General features: G+C 37.9%; 1 protein-coding gene across 1 annotated transcript in view; it reads left to right on the top strand.

Annotated features, from left to right (window-relative positions):
* The window catches only part of USH2A (usherin), a 905,205-nt gene that overhangs the window by 608,237 nt on the left and 280,544 nt on the right, over positions 1 to 16,424 (top strand). The window contains exons 44-46 of the mRNA XM_065936753.1: positions 1,469 to 1,678; positions 2,996 to 3,198; positions 7,502 to 7,614. Coding sequence (XP_065792825.1) covers positions 1,469 to 1,678; positions 2,996 to 3,198; positions 7,502 to 7,614 — 526 coding nt within the window. The remainder of the gene's footprint in view (positions 1 to 1,468; positions 1,679 to 2,995; positions 3,199 to 7,501; positions 7,615 to 16,424) is intronic.

Raw genomic sequence — 16,424 nt, 5'->3', positions numbered from 1 at the left:
CTTTTACTCTCACAGAACCTAGTTGCTTTGCTACACTTGATGAATGTTATCATTTGGAAAAATATTGAGAGACATGAAGAGCCGATTCCTGAAAATGCGTAATAATGGCCTCGTTATTAAAGATGCTGACATTTGTGACAGCAGAGAAAAGAAACATTTCAATTCCCAGAGTTTTCCAAAGTAATTACTAAAGATCGCTTACTATAAATTCTTTCAACTATACTGATATACCAGACCTTTCTAACTATTGCTGGATGTTAGTTCAGTGCGGTAGTGCATTCAGGAAATAAAACAAAACAAAACATCAAATCAACATTCAGTTTTTGTGTAAGACCCCCAAGATTTTAACGAACAATGATTCTTAAAAGAAAGTCATACAACTCCCCAAACCATATTCCTTTCCATGGCCATACCCAGAATCTCATATACTTGAGACACTGTACTTCAATAACCATGCAGAGAAATGCCACCTTTCCCCACCCCCATCCTTGCTTAATTTTGTGGAACAATTTTAACACAAGCTTTTACATACAATTCAGGAACTTTCATATACAAAACTCCACCTTTGTAATCCTGATACAAATCAAGGTGATAGATCCTGCTTCAGATCTTCAAAAGCAATGTTAATGTAAGCAGAGCAGTAATTGCTTCCTAGCTAAGAAAATATGGGTATGGGGTGTTCTATATCTTCTTTTCAAAGCATCATGGTAGGAAGATCACAAAAAGCAGAACTTAGGGCAAGAATGGAGAAATTGTGCGGAAAGGGAAAAAGAAAACAATAGACTGGACTTTGAAAGAGCTTGTCTACATCACAGAGATACATGAACTAGGAGAAAAGGATGAGAACCTTGATCAAAATTCAGATATCATCCTAGGATCCTTAAGGAGAACATACTACATTACTCTGGTACATCAAAAGTGTACATAATAGGGTAGCTGTCTAAGCAATCTTCCAGGTGTTTATCAGCAGATTTTGTTAGCAATTCTAAAAATTCTCAAGTTTTAGCATCTGTGTCAGGACATACCCTCATCTATATTAGCATAGATTTCTTCTTTAGAACCATTACTTATGAACAGAGGTTTTTGTTTTGTCTTTGTTTTTGTTTTTTTGCCCTGTACTGCATATTTTTACTTTACTCTTAATTTCCTTTTTCAAGTATTAATCAAAGTTTTGAAGATTAGTTGAATACTTATAAGTAGTATAGTTAAAATATTTAAAGGAAATTAAAAAGTTTATTTTCCTGTGAAGTTAAGAGTCTATGCAATTAATTATGAGATACAGATAGAATCAACTTTGTTAAAAAAAAATAATAATAATAAAACCCAGCATTTTTCTAAGGAAAGTTCTGCAAGCTTTCCCCTTTTCTCATTCTAGGAATAGCTAATGATAGAGTGTATTCTCTGTCTTTCCCCCCTGGGCCCTTTTATATCAGCTACACTTACAGTGCACTGTGTTTATTGTTAACAGCTTTTCAAGACCTACAAGGTGATGTTGAGTATTATACACTTTTTTGGAGTTCTGCTACCTCCAATGAATCTCGAAAAATCCTCCCAGATGTAAACTCTCACGTCATTGGCCACTTAAATCCAAACACAGAGTATCGGATTTCCATCTCTGTTTTCAACGGAGTCGCCAGCATAAACAGTGAAGTGCTGTATGCAACCACTTGCGATGGGGGTGAGTCCAGATTTCAAGGGAAACTCGGCTTCAGAGATGCGAATGCAATTGATTGATTCTCGCTGAGGTTGAGATCAGTCATCCTTCCATTATAAAATTTCCGGTGTTGGAGGGAAGGGGGTTGGAGCTAAAATGCTTAAGTGCTGGCTGTCCTCAAGTGGCAGATCAATAAGTGGTCCCACAGAGACAGCTGCAAGGCTCCAATCACTGGGTATTAGCCCAGTTTGTTCCTGTTCTTTTCAGCCTGTGCTTAGTTGGGAGCTGAATTCACATCAATACATGGTGACATTTAGAAACATTTTTTTAAGAATTGCTTTCAGAAGCAGGATGCTTTTCACAACGACAGCCCAGCACAGGGATGGCCCTCCCTGAGTCACCAGAAATGGTAGGTGGAAGTTCAGCCACTGAGAAAAATTGCCTGTGACTCATTTCTAAGCCACTTAGCAAGGGGGAGGAAGCGAGGGAAGCAACTTGTGAATCTGAAATGTGTTTGGAATGGTCTTTCTAATCTTTTTGGCTTTATAAAGTCTCATTATAAACATTATAATATCATTACCTCCCAAGCAAGCGTTCCAGGTCATTAGCAGAGCACTTTAAGTGTGGAACCCGTTTCCCTTCGTGGTGCCAAAGGTCGACACCTTTTGTTTATAAAATAGAATGGATCACAAGGACAATTTTTCAACTAGTTAGGATGGGCTCTTATGATAAAAATAGGTCTTCGCATAGTTATTTCTGACATGCTTGAGTAATTGTGTAATTTAACGCCAAGCAAGATTTTTTTTCCTAATGTTAGATTTCATCATTACCTATGGTAATCAACATTCAAAATCATTTACATAATGACAATATTGCATTATTGCTTCATATTGCTTGAGTTACAAGCTAGTAACATCAAATGATTTTTCACGTTCCACCAGCCGCGATATATTTGAGTTTTATTTTCTGCTTAAGGAGCAAATTTTCTTTTCTTTTTCCCTGGGAGGTATGGAATGAAGGGATGGGAAAAGAGACAAATAATAGATATGTGTTAGTGGTGCAGATGGGTGAATAATTTATCATCATATCCCACTGGTCACATAGTATTGAAGATTAGCACTATGCTGGTGGTATAAAGCATTTTACCACCAATTCTTATGGTTTCTAACTGAGAGTATAATAAGCCAATTTACAGAGGACTACAGACTGTGATAACTTCATCAGAGGAAAGCAGATAAGCAACAAACCCTTTGCTCGACCTAAATACTAATCTGCGTTTAATTTAACAAGTGCTTTTTCAGAGACAGCTGGAGTTTATTCAGTTTCTTCCTTTAATTCTAGAGCCTCAGGGCATGCTTCCTCCAGAGGTTGTCATCATCAACAGTACAGCTGTCCGTGTCATCTGGACAGCTCCTTCAAACCCAAATGGTGTTGTCACTGAGTATTCCGTCTATGTAAATAATCAGCTCTACAAGACTGGAATAAATGTGCCCGGGTCTTTCATTCTGAGAGAGCTGTCTCCCTTCACTGTCTATGACATCCAGGTTAGAACGTTGTTTTCCAATGGTTAAGCTTATGGGTGTGTTAAATAAAACTCACTGGGTTATGTCTCTTAGTGGATGCCTTCCACCTTGGTTACAGATTATTTATTTGGTGGGGAAGAAGAGAGAAAAGAGGGAAATTGATTGCTGTGGGCAAACACAGGAGTCGTTGGAGAGGAGATAATAGTAATATGGAAAGTGATGGTGAGGATGGTGATGGCATTTTCACTGGCAAAATGAAGCAGCTCAAGTGTTTGCAATCAGTCTTGCCAAGCAGTTTGCCTTTGTCCTGGTTCTTTTACTGACATCGGAATCAGAGTTAGCCTATGATTAGAGAGACATTCTTTCTTCTCCAATTTCACCATTTACTAAATTTAATAGCTTTAGGGAAGTTTTATAACCTCTCTTGGTGTCAATTGTCTCTTTTGTAAGAACAAAGGACTAGATGATTTAAAGCATTCTACTAACCTCTAGAATTCTGTAATTCTGGATGTAACAACAGCAAAAATAAATGAATATGTGCCAGACAAAAATATAAAAAAATTGTATTCAAGCATGAAAGAAAAATGTCTGTTCACCCTTCAACAAATGTTCAATGACCCTCACCTGTATGAAAACAATTATATTTAAATTTTTTGCATTTGGTCCTCTTTGAGGATCTAATGAAGTCAGTGTACACTCTCCTAGAAAAGTATGTATATATTTATATGACAAAAGTTAACATGCAGTTTCGGAGAGTGCATTGACCATTTGAGAGTGAACTCTTAGGTCTCTTTGAGATCTACTGATCATAAAAGTAGAAAAAATATAAAGGACACCAAGGCATATAAAACAAGAAACTTATCCTCAAGAAATTGGGAATCTTGTTAGCAGGAGAATATAAAAGATAGCAAGGCTAAATGCAAAAATTAATGATAAAAACAATGTCTCAGAAGCTCAAAGTTTATAGAGAAGGGTTGCCATTTAGTAAATTTTTGAATAAACTGTGCACTTCTGGGGCTTCCCAGGTGGTACTAATGGTAAAGAACTTGGCCGCCAATGCAGGAGACATAAGAAACACAGGTTCAATCCCTGGGTTGGGAAGATTCCCTGGAGAATGGCATGGCAACCCACTCCAGTATCTCTTGCCTAGAGAATCTTCTGGACAGAGGAGTGTGATGGACTATAGTCCATAGCGTCGCAAAGAGTGGGACACCCTTGAAGCGACTTAGCATGCATGTATGCATGCTAGTCTGACTCTTTGTGACCCCATGGACTTTACAGTCTGTGAAATTCTCCAGGCCAGAGTACTGAAGTAGGTAGCCTATCCTTTCTCCAGGGGATCTTCCCAACCCAGGGGTTGAAATGGGGTCTCCTGCATTGCAGGCGGATTCTGTACCAACTGAGCTTTTGGGAAAGCCCAAAATTTATAACAACTTTGTAAATAATTTTCAGAAGATATTAAGCATGAAATTTTTATTTGACCACAGAAAACTTTTCACTGTCTCTGTTCATTAAGTGAACATTCCCCTATCCCCTGTTCCCACTACATTTGAAAATGAAACATTTGTAATCATCTAGTTACAACCAATGCATTAACCTCTCCCACTACTAGGCTTGGCATCCTAAGAAAATGACATATAAAGATATTTAGTAAAAGAAGAAAGGTACATTGCTTATTTTTTAGTACATTCCATGATTTCCATCTACCCACCTGAGTTTATCTTAGCATGGATCAGTGAACTGCTATTTCTCTTCATGACTCTTAGAGGAAATCTGTATGTAGATGTAGATCATTGATCACATTGTAAAATAAAAATCACATTCGAAATACCTAGAAATGCAGCTTAATGGACAAGTTAACATAGAAAGTTATGAAAGATTTACTGTATTTTCCTCTTTGGGGCCCTGGTGGAGAAAGCCAGTTGAGTCCTGGAAAGGCAGCATATTCATTTGCTTTATTAGGACTCAGAATACATCCAGGGTAGGGGGGTTGGGGGGGTTGTGGTGAGATCACTGGATTCTGTGCATGCATATCCAGCACCAGCCTTCTAACCATGAAGCAGGGGTGGATGTGTAAGCATTCCAGGCATGTTCCACTCTGACAGGCTTCACTCAGATCTGTTTGTTTGAGTTGCTAATGGCCTGAAGTGAAGAGAAGTGAAAGTTGCTCAGTTGTGTCCTTCTTTTTGCGACCCCATGGATTATACAGTCCATGGAACTCTCTAGGCTAGAATACCAGGAATCAGACCGGGGTCTCCTGCATTGCAGACAGATTCTTTATCAACTGAGCTATCAGGGAAACCCACTAATAGCCTGAAGAGAGTGTATTTTGATCTGATACAAGGAAACAGATGAGGAGACAAAAGACGAAATTAGAATCTCATACTTAAATTTTGTGATTGGTGACTAAGAAATTCTTAATAACTGTAAGTATATTTTTGTGACCCTCCTCCAAGTCCATAATGAAATAGTTATTGCATTACTGGAAATTTGATTTTTATCAAATTTCAAAAATTTGTAATAATGATGTCAAAGATAATTGGTCTCCATTTAAAATGTGCACTTAACTGATAGGCCTAATACTTTAAAACTAAGATTCTCTTTACTAACCTCCTCTATGAAATAGCCATTGATTTTAAAGCAGACATGTAGATGCACCACAACATCTGTTTTTTAATGAATCATTCTGCATAGACCTTTCTAAAGGGACTGCTCATTCAATTTTTTCTTAAATTTTTTCTCTTTAGTATTAATATGTAAACCTTTATATTTGTGTTTCATCTCCATGTTATACAACATAGCTGTAACACCAGAAATATGCCCCAAAGATGGAAACTTGGAATACTACTTTAGTAACAAAGTGAAAAAGTATTGACACATTTCTCTAAAATCAGAGTAAAAGCTTTCTAGAGAATCATTTGAATAAACCTAAGTAGTTTATAACTTAAAGATGTGCTTATTATTTAGATAATAAAACAATTAGGGTACAGTAAAGCCTGAATCAAATAATTTCATATCTTCTCAACTTGATCATATTCCTTGAGCTCTCTGACCCTTCTATTTGCAAACTTATGAAAACAGAGTTGTGAGGATTCATTAAATTATTTGTTTAAGTACCCATCATAATATTTGGCACATAAGAAGTTCAGTTGAGCTGATTTTCAGTTACTTCACTATGCATCATATAGTCATATATTTCCCAATATGTGTGAAGTTTTATTGTCATTAATACTATCACAGCAAGTATATTCATCTCCTTGTAAGTTATTTGGAATTTACTGAACATGCTTTAATGTTAGCTCAGAATACTATATGACATAAATAAATCACTCAACAGCATTATAAAAATATGCCTCAACTCCCAATTAGGTGTCTCATGAACAAAACAACATAACTACTATATACAACAAATTCCACATTTGTCTTTCCTCAAATGCCCATGGAAATTCAGAGAACTGCTTTGCTTTAAAGTTCAGTATTAGTGTTTAAGATTCATCAGCATGTAGTATCCTCCATTTATGTATTAGATACAGAAAGTAAATTATCATTGGTAAAAGTGCAGTTCCTCTTTGATTTAACCTTTAATGGAGAGCAGAAGGGTGTCACTTTATGGATGGTCCACAAGCAATCCCTTACATGTTCATCTGTCTCTCCCCTGCTCTTGTTGAATATGTTCTTTGTGTTACTAATGCTTGATGAACTCAATTTCTAATCTTTAGTTATTCCACCCTCGGTTTTTATTCAGATTAGGTGGCAGAATTAAAGGGTGAGTGATGAGTTTCTGCTGTGATTAAGGTAGAAATACAATTGCAGCTGGAACAAATGGATATAAAATAGCTCAGCCATATTGAAAGTCTTCCCTAGACCTCATTTTTCTTCCATTAGAGATTAGCACTGAGGCTATTTGTTGTCAAGTGTCAAGGCTTCCAGAAAATATCATCATTACCCTACCTGGTTATAGATCCAGAGAATAGTATGCAGTGATAACATATTATGCTTGCCAACTGTCAACTAAGCATCTTCCCTTCTTCCTTAGTTGTGCTCCAAAGAGATGAATATGTCTGTCTGTTTCTGAATAGTTGGAACTAGAAACTAAACATTACCATTTGAATCACTATATCAATTGTCTCAGGCTCATTTCCAGACTCTATTTTGAGTTTGTTCCACTGGACTCAACATAAAACATTAAGACTTAGTAAACCCCAAGATGCTGTAGAGAACTATAAGAAACACCTGTGAAATGAGAGTGGGTGGGTTTCAGTCCATCAGCAGTCTATATTTTGAAAGTAGTTGCAATTATTGTTTTCTAAACTAACATTTGCAGGTTGAAGTCTGCACAAAATATGCCTGTGTAAAAAGCAACAGAACCCAAATCACCACTGTGGAAGATACTCCAAGTGATATACCGACTCCTACAATTCATGGCATCACTTCAAGGTACCAATTCTTTATCAATTAATCTAAAGAACTGATCATAAGCAATTAAAATAAAAATCAAAGCTATCATTCCTGCCATGACAATCTCATTTAGTATGTGTGTAAATCAAATTTTTGATATTATTAGGTATTGATCCTCAATGGACACATCCCCTAACATTTAAGCTTTGATTTTTCTGATTGTCCAGCTTCACTTCCTTTTACTTGGTAATCTGTGAAAAATGTTGGAGTGCATGGAAAAGTTGTCCTCCAGTAAATTCTTTTGTGAGGCAAATAATACAGTTTTAATTAGAATGACTACCTCTTAATTTAACCTCTTTGAAAGAAATTAGACTTAGGTATATCAGATTTTTCTAAAGCTAGAAATAGCTGTAAAATAATTAGGGAAGATAAATTATTTGATAACCTTTACAATTGTATCAGATTCTTCATGGAATCCCTTTATTTTTGTGTACTCTTTTGTTGCTGAGCAATGACCATGGTTTGAAAGTGATCCTCTTTCAATTCAAAATTAGCAATTTAAGAGGAAAAAAAATGTAACATCAAGGTTTCCAAGTCAAAAGTAATATGAAATTTTGACCTCTCTGTGTCAAGTCAAGGGTAGAGAAAGAAATCTGAGTATTCCCACATCATATTTTTGCCCTAACCAAATGAACTGACTTTCATCTACACACACACGCACACACACAGTTACATCCCATATACACACATGCACACTGACTGAAATAATCAACATGTTATAAAATATTTCAATTCTGAAGGATTCCTTTATGACATATTGAAAATGATAGGTTTTTTAAAAATCATTTCAAAAATAGTCTATACTGATTTGGAGAACTAGTGGTTAAAATAATTAGAAAAACTCAAATAATTGAATTCTTAGATGTTCAGGGCAAAAATACTCCTTTCTTCTTGAGTATATCTTCTATCAAACACATGATGATATCTGTCTAATGTGGGGTGCATGCATGCTAAGTCATTTCATTGGTGTCTACTCTGTGATCCTATGAACTGTAGCCCTCCAGGCTCCTCTCTCCATGGGATTCTCCAAGCAAGAATACTGGAGTGGGTTGCCATGCCCTCCCACAGCTCATGTGGGATATGTTAACTAATCGATAATTCACTCAACAGATTTTTCTCATCTATCCACATGATTGCCTACCTTTTCGGGGGGAAATGGTCAAGCATAAGGGACACCAGAGCCCTTTATTTATTTTTTCAGCAAACATGCTTGTGGGTATAGTAATATAAGAGGCAAAAGTAATACAAAGTAGTGTAAGATAGGGCTCTAAATTTTCACAGTTCCGGTCAACTGTGGGAGACGTTGCCCTAAACAAACATTTATAGAACAGAGAGAAAAACACTGTAATAAAAAAGTTTATAATGTGCAAGAAGTGAATTAAAAAAAAACAAAAACTCAACTCTACTCATAATCATCAGTGAAGACATCATGAAAGATGTGACATTTGAGTTCATTCTAAAGAACTCAAGGAAGAAGTATAAATAGGTAGGTGGATGTTGTCAAATTTCTTGTCTGTTAACATCCCCATGACTCAAGCCTAGGTGAATGGCATAAGGGAATATGTCTTAGATTACATATTTATATGTAGCTAAAAATGTGTAAGGTTTTTCAGAAATTGAGCAAATATCCATTTGAGGCTGTCTCTAAGATATCTTTAAGAAGGTTCTTGTGGATGACAACAGAAAAAAATATTTTTAGTTGGGTTTAAAGATTGCTTCTCCCCAAATATATTAAATTGGTGCCAAAAATAATTAAAAGGGCATATTTATTTTTTTAAAAGAGCAAGAAAAATGACAAAGCAGATGGCAACAAGAGAAGGTAGATTTTTAACACAATTATGAAAGCAAAATTTGCCTTGGGAGATGCACTTGCCAAAGTGGTAGTTAGCAGAGGGAGATGATGACACAAACAAACAAATTTACTCTGCAGAGAACCTCAGTGTCCGAGCACTTAACAGACTTTCAGGTTTGTAAATAAGGGCAGGAAGGGATAAAGTTCAAAGCTGAAATCATGGGATTAGCTGAAAGTCTTAAAAAAAAAAAAAAAAAAAAGAGTGGTTGGGATCTATAATTAGTCGGGGTTCGCCAGGGAAACAAAACCAAATGTGAAAACTCAGGAAAGCTTGGGGTCTAGTCCCAGTCCATGTCCAAAGTTTTGAGAATTAGAGGAGCTAATGGTATAAATCTTGGTCCAAATGTGAGAGTGAGAGAAGATTGATTGGATCAAGTAGTCAATCAGAGAGGAGGAATTCTACCTTCCTTCATCTTTTTCTTTTGCTCAGATCCTCAACTCATTGGAGGGTTGAGGGTAGAACCCACCTACACTGTGAAGAGCAATCTGCTTTATTGAGCCACAGATTCAAATGCTTACCTCATCAAAAACAACCCTGCAGACACACCTAGAAATCATTTTTAACCAAATGTCCTCGCCCTTGTGACCCAGTTAACTTAACACAAAATTAGCCACTACAGAATTCAAGGTCCCCTACCTCTATATTATTCATCACAGCATTGATTTCTCTTTCTCCTTGTGGCATATTCCACCAGCAGAAGATCAGAAGTTTTTTTCTCAAGAAACTGGACAGAAGTATTTAGGAATTAGGGCTACTAGGCACAGTGGAAATCTGGAATGAGGGACAAAGGTAAAAATCATGATAACATATAGACTGCAATTAGAATGATGGTGCCTCCGCTGCTTTCCCCAGCTCTGGTTTTACAAACAAATAACCAGTCATAAATGTTTCCATACAGAAGGGCATTCTTCTCTGAAAAAGTCTGAGTGACTCCAAATAAAATACTTCCATAAACTAGCAGATCAGGATCCCCTAATAGGAAAGATAACTCGACACCTGGTCACACAGTAGGGAATTTCATCAATCAACAAGCCCCACTCGTATATAAATCTTCTTGTCACCTTTTTTATCTCAAAGATGAAAAGAAACAAAATTAAAACAGAGAAATAATTCAATAGACATAGAGACAATGCAAGATGAGGAAAAAAATACATAACAACCTTAAAGGGATAAAAAGACATCCTCTATATATAAAATAACACTAAAAAAAATCCTACTTGGAAAAAATCAAAGTAAAGCAGGACTTTGAGGAGGGATATCTCATGGAAATTTTCTTAATTTTTAATTAACTGAATTAAAACTTTGGAAGGAAGTTTAGTCTCTGAAAGTGAAAAAAAATCAAATATGTTACTAAAAAAGAAATTAAGAAAAATCTTAAAATCCAGGAAATCAACTATTTGGATAGTAAGGGTTCCAGAAAGAGAGAAAAGAGGAAAAAACGGGAAGAAAATAAAGATGACAAGAAAATATTCCCAAATCAAGATACCAGTAAGTAGATTCCAAGGTGTTATAGATGCCAGACAAATGACTGGATCATAACCACATAAGGGGATATCATCTGGAGATTTCAAAGTGCCAGGTTAAAAAATTGCATTCAAACAGCTTCCAGGGAGAGAACACTATGGCAGAGCAGTAGGTGGACATGGAGTACATCTCTCCCCACGGATGCATCAGGAATGCACCTTCAGACACAGAAGTGCATGCAGAACACCAGCTGAGCAAAGACAGGAGTACCTGACCAGCAGAAAAGAATATGGAGACCCACACAAAACTCGGCAGGACGAAGGAACTAGGGGGGAAAACGGGAGTGTTGGGAGGACTGGTGGGTGTGCCCTAGGTGGGTGGCAGAACTGAAGCAGGGGTCTGAGCTCCACATCGGGGCAATTGTCTGAGTCAGAGGAGAAACATTTAAGGCTGAGAGTGAAACAGCTGATCTGTGGCAGCCTAAATGGAATGAGAATCAGACAGTCCTTGCTGCAGCCATACATTCCCTGGACAGGGACGCAAGTATGCTGGAAAGGGCAGTGGCTGGGAGCTGGAGTTTAGGGATTGTGGAGCAATCCCAGGGTGGGGGCTGCTGTTGAATGCGGAGATGGATCAAGGGGATGTGGGGGAGGAGATTGTGGTGGGAAAGGCCTGCGGAGGAAAGCCAGGCAGCCATGGAAGCAAGGCGATACTGCTGAGTCACTTGAGGGGGTGGAGCCATCACCATAGCCTCTCTCCCCCCAACAGCCAGCATTGGCGGCTGAAACAATAGAGAGGCTGGCCCATCAAATGCCTGACACACTGAACTACAGAGTAGGACCCCACGCAGGGCGCCTCTTTAAGTGCCTGACACACAGATCCACAGAGTAGGACCCTAGGCAGGGGGGTCCCTCTATGTGCCTGAGGGGCCGAACAACAGAGAAGGACCTCTGAGTGCCTGAACAGGCAGAGTTATGGAGAAAGAGTGGCCAAAGAGGCCTTCTGGTCGCCAGCTACAAGAGGCTCAAGAAAAACTCTGCTAGGGCCATAACTCCTGTGGGGGAGGCAGTCCATGTCCCTGCACACTTAGCGCCGCCAGGATCCCTGAAAGCCAAGCGGCTGTGCCACCTTCACGCTCAACTCTCACTGGGGCAGAGCTGCCACAGGCCAAAAAAAGTCTTGTGTCTATGCACTCAGACTCACTTTGGTCATGTCCAAATCTTTGAGACCCTGTAGACAGTGGCCTGCCAGGCTTCTCTGTCAGGGGGGTTCACCAGGCAAGAATACTGGAGTGTATTGGCCAATAGTGGTCGCCACACCCTTCTAGAGCACTGTATTTCCTGCTGCCCTAGCTGCCAACCCCCTGAGTACCTGGTGCTGCCAGAACCCCTGCGGCCCAAGCAGCTGCACCACCTCCACACCTGGCCCTCACAGGGGCAAACCCAAGTCCTCCAGGGCAGCCTCAGGAGCAAACCCCAGTGACGACCCACATGCAGAGGTGGAAGTAAAGCCACAGTTGACAGCCAGGGTCAGTATGGCTAAGGAAGAAGACGCAAGACCTTCCCACCAGCTGGACCAGCTGCAGATTAAATCCACATGATCAACAAGGCGGGCTCTGTGTCTATGGAATATATAAAAGGACATTGAGAGCTCCCACAAAAAGAGCACACAGGAGTAGGACCAGGTTAGAATCTGAGCTGCCCCCACAGCAGGTCCAGAGATCCAACACTACAGTGTTGGAGGGCGTCCTAGGGAGGTGAGGTGGACTGTGACTCCCAGTGGGGGAAAGGATTCTCACAGCAGTGACTCCAGAAAAGCATTTATTATTCTTATGTTTTGACTTGTTCTGTAGATTCTTTTGGACTTTTTGTTCTTTCTTTTTTCTCCCCCTCTGTTGTAGTTGATTTTATTGGCACTATAAAATCTAATTAAGTTTTTGAGGTTTCTTTTTTTCTCAGTCACATTTTTTAGTTGTTATAAACCTTTGCCTCTACATTGCTCTTTTGCAGTTCTGTGGAGTTTTCCTTTTTTCTTTTTTTTTTTTCTTTTCTTAATTTTTTAGACCTTTTCCCCCCCTACATTTATTACTTTGTTTGCTTTTCCTACTGTTCTTTCCCCCTTGCAGTTAATTTTTAATGTATATAAATGTTCTTTATATATATATATATATATATATATATATATATATTTAACTTTGCATATCTATTCTTTCTTTTCTTTCTTTCCTTTTCTCACAACATATTTGTTAATTTTATTTTCATTGCTTTATTCCCCAATTGGCACCTTGCTTTAGATTTGTTTTCCAGTTTGTGCTTCAGTTAGTTTTGTTCTTAACAGTTAGATATAATTTTTGGTTTCCTTCATTTCCTGGGTCAATCTATTGTACTTTATTTTTGTTGAACTGTTTTGATTTTGCATACGGTCATATATGTGTATGTGTATATTCAGTCACACTTTTTATTGTTGTTATAAACCTCTGTTTCTACATTGGGCTTTTGCAGTTCTGCAGAGTTTTCTTTTTTTTTTTTTTTTTTTTCTTCTTTTTTCTTTTCTCCTTTTTATAATTTTAATTTCTAATTTCTTTAAACCTATTATATTTTTTCTACATTATTCCTTTGTTTGCCTTTTGTACTCTTCTTTTCCCTTGCAGTTAAGCTTTAAAGTATATAAATCTTCCTCATCTCCCTCTATTTAACTTTGCATATCTGTTTTTTCTTTCCTCTCCTCTCAACATATTTGTTAGTTTTGTTTTCATTGCTTTATTCCCCACTTAGCACATTTATTTAGTTTTGTTTTCCAGTTTGTGCTTTAGTTAGTTTTGTTCTTAACTGGTGGTTATAATTTTTTTATTTCCTTTGTTCACTGGGCCAATCTATGGTACTTTATTTTTGTTGACTGTTTTGACTTTGGTCATGGGTGTATATGTATATGTACTTATTCCAATATTTTAATTATTATTTGCCTGATTTTGTGACTGCCATTTGGCTGGGGTTCATCTTTGGTTCCTCATTTTTGGGTATTTGTTTTAATCTCACTTAATGCTATAACAAACCACTTGTGGACTCTTCATTTCTGACCAGAGATCAAGCTCTGAGTCTTTGGAGTGGGAGCACTGACTCCAAGACCCTAGACTACCAGAGAACTAACCCTAGGAATTATCAAATAGAGAGAACTCACACCAAGGAAACTGCCTGAATACAAGACACGGCATCACCCAACAACCAGTAGCACCCTGTGCAGGAAGGCTCATGTCAACAACAAACAAATCAAAATACAAACCCAATCATCAGCAGATAGGATTACCGCCTCACCCAGCCTTACCCATCAGAGGAAAAACAAACAAACAAGCAAGCAACAACAACAACAACAACTCAGTACAAATCTCACCCTATATGAAGCTTACACAAATCACTGACCAACTTTAGGAGGGCAGAAACCAAAAGGAAGAAAGAATTCAACCATGAAACCTGGGAAAAGGAGACCTCAAACCCAATAAGTTAAAAAAAAAAAATCAGTGAAGGGCAGTGAAATATTACACAAATGAAGGAACAAACTAGAAACACAGAAATCCAAATAAGAGGATTGGATTCAGAAATCCAATGAAGAGGAAATAGGCAAACTACCTGAAAAAGAATTCAGAATAATGATAGTAAAGATGATCAAAAAGCTTAAAAACAAAATGGAGAAAATTCAAGAATCAATTAACAAAGACCTACAAGAATTAAAGAATAAGCATACAGAGACAAACAACACAATTACTGAAATTAAAAATACTCTGCTGCTGCTGCTAAGTCGCTTCAGTAGTGTCCGACCCTGTGCAACCCCATAGATGGCAGCCCACCAGGCTCCCCCGTCCCTGGGATTCTCCAAGCAAGAACACTGGAGTGGGTTGCCATTTCCTTCTCCAATGCTTGAAAGTGAAAAGTGAAAGTGAAGTCGCTCAGTCGTGTCCGACTCGTAGCAACCCAATGGACTGCAGCCTATGAGGCTCCTCCATCCATGGGATTTTCCAGGCAAGAGTACTGGAGTGGGGTGCCATTGCCTTCTCCAAAAAATACTCTAGATGGAGTCAATAGCAGAATATCTGAAGCAGAAGAAAGAATCAGTGAACTAGAAGATAAAATGGTGGAAATAATTTCCAAAGAGTAAAGTCAAAAGAATGAAAAGAACTGAGGATAGCCTCAGAGACCTCTGGAACAATATCAAACACACCAACATTTGAACTATAGGGGTCCCAGAAGAAGAGAAAAGAAAGCGTATGAGAAAAGTTTTGAAGAGATTATAGTTGAAATTTTCCCCAACATGGAAGAGGAAATAGTCAATCAATTTCAAGAGACACAAAGAGTCCCATACAAAATAAACCCAAGGAGAAACACACCAAGACACTATTCAAACTAACAAAGACTAAACACGAAGAAAGAATATTAAAAGCAGCAAGGAAAAAGCAAAAAGTAGCATGCAATGGAAACCCCATATGCTGAACAACTGATCTTTCAGCAGAAACTCTGGCAGGCCAGAAGAGAACAACAGGATATGTTTAAAGTACTGAAAGGGAAAAATCTACAACCAAGATTACAGTACCCAGCAAGGATCTCATTCAAAATTGATAGAGAAATAAAAAGCTTTTCAGACAAGCAAAAGTTAAGAGAATTCAGTACCACCAAACCAGTTTTACAACAAATGTTAAAGGGATTTATATAGTCAAGGAATACAAGAGAAGAAAGATGGTAATGATAACCCTATATGCAAAACAGAAAAAGAGACACGGATGTACAGAACAGACTTTTGGATTCTGTGGGAGAAGGCAAGGGTGGGATGTTTTGAGAGAACAGCATCGAAACATGTATATTATCTAGGGTGAAACAGATCACCAGCCCAGGTTGGATGCATGAGACAAGTGCTCGGGCCTGGTGCACTGGGAAGACCCAGAGGGATTGGTAGAGAGGGAAGTGGGAGGGGGGATTGGATGGAGAATACATGTAAATCCATGGCTGATTCATGTCAATGTATGACAAAAACCACTACAATATTGTAAAGTATTTAGCCTCCGACTAATATAAAAAAAAAAAAAAAAAAAAGAAATACAAGAGAAGAAAAAAGATCTACACAGTCAACCATAAAAAATTTAAAAAATGTCAATAGGAACATATACATCAATAACTACTTTAAATGTAAATTAATTAAATGTTCCAATCAAAAGACACAGACTAGCTGAATGGATGCAAAAACAAGACCCTTGCTGTCTACAAGAAACCCACATCAGACCTCAAAACACATATAGACTGAAAGTGAGAGGATGGAAAAATATATTCCATGCAAATGGGAAGCAAAAGAAAGCTGGAGTAGCAACCCTCATATCAGACAAAATAGACTTTAAAATGAAGATTACAAGAGATAAGGAAGGACACTACATGATGATCAAGGGATCAATCCAAGAGGAAGACATAACAATTGTAAGTATCTATGCACCCA

Source organism: Muntiacus reevesi, chromosome 5 (assembly GCF_963930625.1).
Source record: "Muntiacus reevesi chromosome 5, mMunRee1.1, whole genome shotgun sequence".
In the NCBI taxonomy this organism is placed as follows: Eukaryota; Metazoa; Chordata; class Mammalia; order Artiodactyla; family Cervidae; genus Muntiacus; species Muntiacus reevesi.
The sequence above is the reverse complement of the archived record's forward strand: the minus strand, read 5'-3'. Positions and strand labels throughout refer to the sequence as shown.